Source organism: Topomyia yanbarensis, chromosome 2, assembly GCF_030247195.1.
Source record: "Topomyia yanbarensis strain Yona2022 chromosome 2, ASM3024719v1, whole genome shotgun sequence".
Lineage (NCBI taxonomy): Eukaryota > Metazoa > Arthropoda > Insecta > Diptera > Culicidae > Topomyia > Topomyia yanbarensis.
The window spans coordinates 356534635-356543775 of NC_080671.1; the positions used below are offsets into that span (position 1 = coordinate 356534635).

At 39.5% G+C, this 9141-nt stretch overlaps 2 protein-coding genes and 1 long non-coding RNA gene across 4 annotated transcripts; 1 reads left to right on the forward strand and 2 right to left on the reverse strand.

Annotated features, from left to right (window-relative positions):
• Positions 1–329: 329 nt before the first annotated feature.
• On the reverse strand, positions 330–3352 carry LOC131684305 (uncharacterized). Its single transcript, XR_009304637.1, has 4 exons — positions 3255–3352; positions 2831–3198; positions 2531–2692; positions 330–2475 (listed from the first exon to the last, which is right to left on the reverse strand). It is a non-coding gene; the product is annotated as an uncharacterized LOC131684305 (long non-coding RNA).
• A 1336-nt stretch (positions 3353–4688) lies between these two features.
• Positions 4689–6973, forward strand: LOC131684300 (cytochrome c oxidase assembly protein COX15 homolog). Its single transcript, XM_058967034.1, has 4 exons — positions 4689–5003; positions 5060–5204; positions 5344–5476; positions 5533–6973. Exons 1-4 carry the CDS (start codon positions 4854–4856, stop codon positions 6386–6388), a joined length of 1284 nt encoding a protein of 427 aa, XP_058823017.1. The 5' UTR covers positions 4689–4853; the 3' UTR covers positions 6389–6973.
• Positions 6698–8606, reverse strand: LOC131684302 (transport and Golgi organization protein 11). 2 transcript variants are annotated; one of them, XM_058967038.1, is made up of 3 exons: positions 8119–8606; positions 7587–7923; positions 6698–7525 (listed from the first exon to the last, which is right to left on the reverse strand). In XM_058967038.1, the coding sequence occupies exons 1-3, from the start codon at positions 8369–8371 to the stop codon at positions 7309–7311; spliced, it is 807 nt and encodes a 268-aa protein (XP_058823021.1). In that variant the 5' UTR covers positions 8372–8606; the 3' UTR covers positions 6698–7308. The 2 variants fall into 2 exon arrangements, with proteins under 2 accessions (XP_058823021.1, XP_058823020.1); XM_058967037.1 differs by having other exon boundaries at positions 7587–7935.
• Between the last annotated feature and the right edge of the window lie 535 nt (positions 8607–9141).

Below are 9141 nucleotides of genomic sequence, written 5' to 3' on the forward strand. Positions count from 1 at the left end.
TCTAGAAAAAGACCTAATATGACCTCACCCGAGCTTCGTCGTAAGGGCCTTAGGCTGTCTTAAACAGGAGTACATATTAAAAATCATTCATCAATTAGAAGGGCTGCTACAAATTTGAGCTACAACCAGGAGTTCCCAGCACACCTCGGGGAACCAAATATTCCAAGTGCTTCTATTTTACTGTAAGATACTCCGCCCAAAACGGGATTACTTAAATTTTCTAACATTGTGGACGGGATATTCACAGTTTTCAGCGTTACCGTGCCTCTGAAAAGCTTGCTGGTTGCTATTCTACCAACAGTAAGAAGATTTTTCAACCAGTTGACTGAACAATGGCCCCTGCATGCAGCGTATGTATCCTTCGGTGGCTAACTTATTAAACCAAATCACGGATCCGATCATTGTTTTCCAGTGGAATTGCAGAAGTATTATTCCCAAAATATTAAACTTACATTACATATTACATTAAAATATTTACTAGATTATAATGTTTACTAGATTATAATAATCTCGAATAATTGTGATGATTTCCCCTATGCCTGTTCACTTCTAATATTAACCTCAACTCTTCTAGCGTGATTGAACTCCTTCCCTCACCACGACTGCCGTTCACCAAAGTTGCTCAAAATAAATTGACTCTACAAGATTCCAAGCAAAAAATGTTTTTTTTGTTGAGCTAAAACATTTTTTAATGGCATTTTCACCTTAAGCAAAATTAAGGTACCCATCCTAAAAGATTCAGGATGCAATCCTAGGAAACTTTCCTGAAGACATCAAAGCATGAAAACACCTGTGAAACTCAGGAAAGACTTTTGACCGTCTTTTTTGTTAGTTTGGGATCACTGTACAACGGTACAGGACGGGTCTGTCTGTTCGACGATAATCTATCTTTGACGGTTCAAGATTTTTGTGGCAATTTTAATATGACAATTCTGAACACAGGGGAAATGATACGGATTCCTAAACTACCGGTGCAAACAAGTGAAGCAAGTGGAGGATAATATCTGTAGTGACCACCTACCGATGGTGATAGCAAGCAACTCTGATTCAAGGCCATCGGATCCAACCATTGTTTTGTATGACCGAAACATTGATTGGAAGAGCTATGCTGCCGCGTTATCGAAACCTTTTATTTTGTTTCAACAATGTTTCTATTTAAAATAAGAACACTTGAACTAAACCAATTACATACTATCGAGAAACGCTCATTTTAGTTTAAAACATTCATTCGTCTAGTTTCAGCTAAACGTTTTGTTGTTTCAAAACGGCCTACGGAAAATGACTGAATAGGCCAACACGCATTGTATCGTCAAAAGAAATTATCAAAGACACGTTTTTTGTAATTTTTGTCATTGATGTGTCAAGTGAAGTTTGATGTGTCGTTTTCGCTGGATTGTACGGAACTTACATTGCCGCTCTACGCATAATTGTCCCATGTGTATAGGGAATCCCATAGCACATGGGACAGTTATGCGAACATTGGCAGCACAATTTCAGTAATAAAGGAACATCTCATACTATGAGTAACATGCAGGATAAAAACAGCATTGATATTCGTCCAACGTCCCAAATAATGTTCAGATATTGGTTAGGAATCATACATTTGATTTTCACTACGCAGTCTCTAAGTAGGGTTACTGTGCCCTAATTCATCTTAGCATCTCTGATCATCCCACCCATTTGAACAAATTAGTTAGAGCAGAGCTATCTCTATTCAATGCATTAGTTCAAATAGTAAGATGAAGTGTGCCTTGTACTCGACTTTTTGCTTCGCTTAAGCGCGAATAATTTACATTTTTCAAGCTAGATTTTTTATGGATCTGCTTCTTAGGAACGAAGCAAAGATGTTGATACTTATTTAAGCGCACTCCAAACACTGTAAGCCAAGTTATCATCGAAATAACGAGCTACCCTGACTAATGAGATGGATAACGGCTCGTCTACCTTAACTATAATTATTCGTTGCGTTATATTAAACTAGCTTGAATATTCTTATGCGGACTAATTGCAAATGAAAATTCTTAAAAAATCGTAAATTTATCAAAATGTACTTGTAGCAAACTGCCGCTAGAAGCATAACTGTCCCATGTGCTATGGGAATCCCTATACACATGGGACAATAATGCTCCTAGCGGCAGTAAAAGTATTAGCAAACAAATTTGATAAAACCAAAAAACATTTTGCTAAAAAACAAAAAGTAGAATTTTCCACGGCGGTAGAATTACGCTGGCCGTTGTCCTCATTTGCACATCTCTAGTGCCTCTAGCTACATCGATTAATGACACAGGTGAATTTTGGCGTAATTGACACCAGCATATTGGCTTCGCGACGAATTTTTCAGATTGGTATCTCAACATTGACCAAAGGAGATGTTTCTCTCAGGAAGTAATGTACAGAATTGAAAAGGCCATGTGGTTGAGAATCGCGGTGGTCTGTTTGTCAATCGTGGTAACATGCTTGTTGCACCAGCTAAAGCTGAGAATGGAAATTTTTATCAAATTTTTCATGAAATGCACAAATAGAAACTCACTCTTTGTACTTTTTTTCTTAGGATTGTCAAAAGATGCAGTTTTCCGACATTGTAAAAGAATAGTCAGTTACGTGATCACATAGCATATTATCGCCACTACTATCGCACCCAACAATGATGGTACAAAAAAGCAGTGTACGGTGCCTTTTTGAGGGGGTTAACCTATCGGAGAAACAAGAAAGAGATTAGCCAATCTTCTATTAGTTTTAAATCAGCTCACAGAAGAGCGATAAAACGTCTTCGTGATACCAACAACTTTCTTTCTTGATCTGATTTAGTACGATATTTGATCCAACTTACCATGTTAGTTCCAACTGATATGGGCTCTGAAGAGAAAGCGCTGTTTCTCCAAAGTGTCACCTACTGACCATCAGGAAGACGCATAGTCAGCAGTCACTGGATTTGCGCAAGTAGGTATGATTTTTTAACAATTTCCGACTGGTTATGAAACTCTATATTATATTGGTTCCACTTGAACATTTTTTCCTGAATGCCCGATTTTTTTTTCATTCCATCCTAGATTCAAACGGCAGGAATGACAAGATCATACATTGTTTTCAGTTTTAATGTAATCCAGGACAAACGTCGAAACGTATTCCTTTATTTGCAGAACGATTTATAGCCGAAAAGATGTAGGTACCACATTTCACCAAACACATTCCAGGGAGCTGATGGCAGGAAGATTATATGATAATCTTGATATAGAGAAAATAAAGACGCTTACCTTTTTAAAGATAACTGCAATACGATTTTGTGCTTCAAAAATAATAGTTTATTTGGCAGAGCAAGTAACCGTCGAGGACTAGTAACCATCAGTTCAATCCCAAACAACGAAATGTTTGACAGATCATATAACCAAAAAAACAACACGAAAGCTGCGCGAAATTATTTGTCAACAAATGCTAACACTGGAGAAAATTCAGCTTTTATTTTTGGATGTGCGTTACATGCTTGCATCGCAAATGCATGCATTCACATCGCTACGTAAACGCAGCCTAACGGTTTCGAAGGTAGTTTGGATATCTAAACCAGGTGCGCTGCTGTCGTCATGTTTTTTTGTGGCTGAGTGCGACAGAATTGACAGCGGTTATTCCTCTACCCAGTCAAACTAGTCCGGAACCGATTCGGACTTCCAGCATGAATTCCAGCTCAAATGCGTCAACCGATAGAGTCGGAATCGGTTGTTTTCTTTGTGCTAGATTCCATGCAGAATCCTTCCAGGATTTCGAACCGGTTCCGGAATCGATTTGACGGATAGTTGGGATAGGTTGGTGTGGCGGCGCTAGTGTTTTTAGTATATTAATTCAAATGTTTACACACGTTTTTTTAATATTTTTGTTCGATCATGGATGTCTGTTCTCTGTGTAGTAAGCGTGACCGCCACTCATTCCAATTTGCCTGTGTTCAATTCCAGCCGAGGTCGTCGAGATTTTTCTGAGGTGATCTGTGGTCACGTCTTCCTTCGGAAGGAAAGTAAACCCGTTGGTCCCCGGTCTATGAGTTTGGTGGATCGATATCTAGTCCAGATAGTGAAGTCACCTTTCTGGCGTCGGTAAAGAAGAAGTGATCCAACTTCTATACTCTTACTAACAAAAATATCCTCCTCCTGTGATACTTGTGGAGTGCGCAGTATATACGGCCTCTAGCAAAAGCAAATATCGGACTAACCTTTCCTTCCGCGATCTACGTTCGGGCCTGGCAGGCGCCGGTATAAATAGAATTACCAGGAGTTGCACATTGAAAGATGTTTCGCTATTCCCAAGCATAATTATCTACTTATTCTCTGTGCAACTTCAGCTAGTCCAGAGCGATAACGGAGTAGCAGCCAAGGGTCGTCGCACGCCTTGTATATAGCATGACGATACTACCCAGACACTGTCCATTTCAAGAAAATTAAAATCGTCAAGGAATGTCCGGTTCGCAATGACAAGCCATTGCCGATTCGCAGTGACAGTTGCTTTTTTCTCTTTGCACGTCCCGTATTGAGACTATTGAAAAGCCAACAAATGAATTTGTTGGTAATTTCAAGCAACAGTATTGATTAAATCAACCCAGAATCTTGTTTGTCACTATATCAAACGAGAAAATTGTTGAATAAAACCAAAAAGTTTTTATTCTGATTTTTTTCTGAGTGTTGTATTGAAAAAAATACTCGAGAAAAATATGCAAACTCACCATATTTTTATCTCTCCGTGTATCCAATATCAATAAAAACAAAAAGATTTCGCAATCGCTCAATCAGGCACGTATACGCTCAGACCCGGTTAATTCCGATTATTATTCCCTAACCAAAGTAGTCATCTGTTTAGTCAGTTAAGTTAAAATGTTCAACTGCTCTCGATTGGCGGTGCCTTTGTTTCGGGTTACCAAATGTTACTCGAGTATTGTTTTGAAAAACTTAGCACCATGTCGTTCGTTTGTAAGTGCCAATCCAGCGATCCGCGAATCGTCACTTTTGCAAAGCATTCGAAAGGTAACATAACTAGGAATAGAATCTAAACATGTAATAATCGAAGACGATTCTTCCAGGCAAATATTTCATCAACTGGCCGAATCCTGCAGACATCGGTGACCCGGTACTGCACTAAACCCGAAGTGACGACGAAGGGCCGTAAAGCCGTCGGTTACTGGCTGCTGGGATGCAGTGGAATGGTTTTTGTGGCAGTCGTACTAGGTGGGACCATTTGTTACGGAGTTCTAGTTTATTGTGTTTGCATTGTGATTGAGGAGATCGTATATAGAACAGCCAAATAAAAGTTGTAAGTTGTTTGATTTGTTCATCACCTAATTTATTTTCTTAATTCCGATTGAAGGTGGAGTGACGCGTCTAACAGAATCCGGTTTATCTATGGTTACCTGGAAGCTGCTAGGCGAGAAAATGCCTCGCACACAGCAAGAATGGGAGGAAGAGTTCGAACGTTACCAGCAATTTCCTGAATTTAAAATGTATGGCTTCGATTGAAATATGATTATTTAAAATAATGCGAACGAATTATTTTCAGCAAAAACAAAGACATGACACTGAGCGAATTTAAAATGATTTGGCATATGGAATTCGGTCACCGTATGTGGGGTCGTCTGATCGGAATTGTTTACGCTTTACCTGCTGCGTATTTTTGGTCCAAAGGCTATCTGGACCGAGGAATGAAAATCCGTACCATTGCATTTGGCGCTTTAATAGCTGCGCAAGGTTTGTTGGGTTGGTACATGGTCAAATCCGGACTGGAGGATCGATTCCATCATGAAAGCGACGTACCGCGCGTTTCCCAGTATCGTCTGGCATCTCATCTAGGACTTGCATTTGTGCTCTATACGCTGCTTCTGTGGTCGGCACTAGATAAGCTACTTCCAGCGCAGAAACTAATTGGTCAGATTCCTGCAGCTACATTCCAATTCAAGAAACTCGTCCACGCAAACAAAGCAGCAGTATTCATCACCGCTCTTTCCGGAGCTTTTGTAGCCGGCCTGGACGCCGGATTGATCTACAATTCATTTCCTAAGATGGCCGACCGATGGATTCCTAGCGATATCTTGGCCCTGTCCCCGACACTGCGCAATTTCACCGAAAACCCAACCACGGTTCAGTTCGATCACCGAGTGCTTGGTACGGCAACACTAACGCTCATTACGGGGATGTTTATGCTATCCAAGCGTCGTGTTTTGCCAGCAAGAGCATACACTGCGGTCACCGCTGTTGCCGTGATGGGTTGGGTACAGGTACTGTTGGGTATCACTACACTGTTGACTTACGTTCCGATTCCACTGGCCGCTAGCCACCAGTCCGGATCGTTGCTGCTGTTGTCGTTTGCCATATGGCTTTCACACGAGATGAAGCTAGTAAAACGATTGCCTAAGTAGCATGATGCATTATGACTGAGGATGTTGAATGAATATAAGAGAAAAATTGAATATTTTTTGGAATTAAAATTCTATCACATTTTCCCGCAAAACTCGCTTCAGAGCATTATTAAGTAATACATATTCGATTGTTCTTAATTAAAACTTTTAAGCTATTGTTAAACAGACCATTGAACAATACGAAGCATCTGTGAAAATAATTAAGGAAAGAATTCATTCACATTGTCCGTATTTTTTAAACAGATCAGCATTATTTCAAAAGTAAATGTAAACATTTGAAAGTAGAGATTGACACAAATGAAACAAACGTTTGACCCAAGCAATGTCTTCAGTTTTAAAGGTAAACTTTATTCTTTGTATTGTTGCATTACACAGTTTAAACATGGCGGGAAATTATTTGCGGTTTGGTTCAATTTCAAATACTATTTCGAGAAGACCAATTACCGATGTTTCAATACTATATTAATAATATACCATATTTTCATTATTCTGCTTTTAAAGTAGAACTTATCTTTCTACTCATGAATCCTACCCAGTTCTAATAAAAGTCGCTTTTGAGTTGTGAAAATAATTTTGCTGGCGTGCTCCTACTACAATAAAAAAAAATTCTATCGCTAAACTTGAAACAGAAAACTAAAAACCGAATAGAAAAATGACAATTGATTGGATGAAGCACAAACTTAATCGAAATGATTAGTTTAAAAAAGCAAAAATAAGCAAAACTTCTGATTATTTACCAATGCACCAATTCGCGTCCTGCTTGCATTTCTTATCTTAGTGCTGCAACGAAAGTTCATTAACATGTGAGCTGTGCTACCACTACAGTTACTTTTGTATGAAGGGTTTGTCTTACAGAATTTCTACTATATTTTAGCTGACAATGCAACGCAGGCATTTTCTTTTTTTCTGAAACATTTGAATTATTTCCGACTAAGCCACATGAATGTCTTCAGCAGCAAATAAGCTAATCCTACGCAGTAAATTATCTTTTCCCGATGTTGCCGCTGCACATTGTCCAGCTCGATGGCCAAAAGCCGCCGATTCATTTTAGCCACCTGCCGACGCAAATTAGTCATCTCTTCAGACGGCGTCAGATTTTCCACACTTCCACCAAATGTGGGCGTCTCCTCGCGGAAGCTGAAAATAAACGACACATAACATTTCCAGCAACATCCTATAATTCACCTCGATGGCTTACCTTCTACTGACGACCAGTTCAGAATTATGCTTGGCAAAAGTAGCCCTTTTCTGCAGTTCCCCTCCCCCGTTGGCAAGCATTCTGTTTCTCTGTCCCGAACGTGAACGATCGCCTACGCGGTTACCGTTAGTCATGTCCTCGGTCGAATCCAACGAACGGGGCTCATAATCGTCGTGTTCGTTTGGTTCATTTTCCTCCTCCGGTTCGTCCGATGCGGATGGGAAATGATGTTGCGCCAGTGAGATAACCCGTGGAGGAGTCGAGACACGAACGAAGCTTGGGTCCTTGGGAAGGATGGAGTTTTCCAGCATAATCTCACGGGGAGCCGACTTGGTGCCTGACGTAAGAACTGGCTCGATTAAACGTCGTTTAAATGCAGTATGACACAAATTTGAAATACGGTGACATGCGAGGGGAAAATTTTATTAGGACACCCACCAATAGACAAAGGGAACAAGGTTAGTAAGCGAAATGGTTTTGACAAACGAGAGAAGCAATGCTTCCTAGATCTGCACGGACACATGAAACATACCTAGATGCTGATCTTGACCAAGTACCACAATCCGATCCGGAACATTCATCTCGATTTTATCGTGATAGTTCCAGGAATTGATGGCTCCATTCCCGTTGGACAGCAGCTCATGATCATCGAAGTAATCTCCGGTAGCCCGAATACGCTTTGGAACTCTCATTTGTTCGTTCAAGTCGTGTGTGTAGGCTGCACTTTGAAACAGCGAATCGTCTTCGTAATTTGAGTAGCCTCCAGGACTGATGGAGCGAGCCATTTTTATTTTTGTTTCTGGTTTTATTTGCTGCGCTTCAATCCAAGCGTGTTTCACTATCCCAGAATAGCGAGGAACTATTTTTGAATATATTTCACCTGAACAGCCCAACCACAGGATCGTATTTGGAATTACTTTTTTTCCTCGCCGTTTTCGGAGGATTAAATAATTTTTAACATTCCTTTTTCCTTTACAAAGTTACAACGAATTGTTACAATGAAATTGACAGCAAAATATTCAGTATGACAGATGATGGATGTTCGAATAAAGTATCGTTTTTCTGTCAACCATAATTCATACACGCTACCGAAAAAGAACACAACGCTATACCGTAAACCTAACTAATATTGAGTAAATCATATCATTTATACTCTTTAGGGTAATTTTACTACTGTGATTTTTGAATATATTATTTTCTCTACCCAACGAGTCAGTTAAAAACCTAATGGCTGCTTCACTAATGATTATTCCATCCCGGATAGAATTTCACAATAGCATTTCCCCTACAAACAATAATACAACAACAGATATTATAGCCTAATACAAATTATTTGTATTTGTTATAGTTATTATTGTTTCAACATTGTTCGACGCAGAGTTCTTTACAGCAGATTTACAATAAAATTTCATGTGACAATCAATTTTACTGTTCAGCAAAAACTGATACAGTAAATTCTCATTAAATTTTAAAATCGACTTTTTAATGTTTTTTACCCCTCCCCCCCCCCCTCTTTTTACTGTAAAAGTCAATTTTAGGGTAAGGTGGGGCAAAT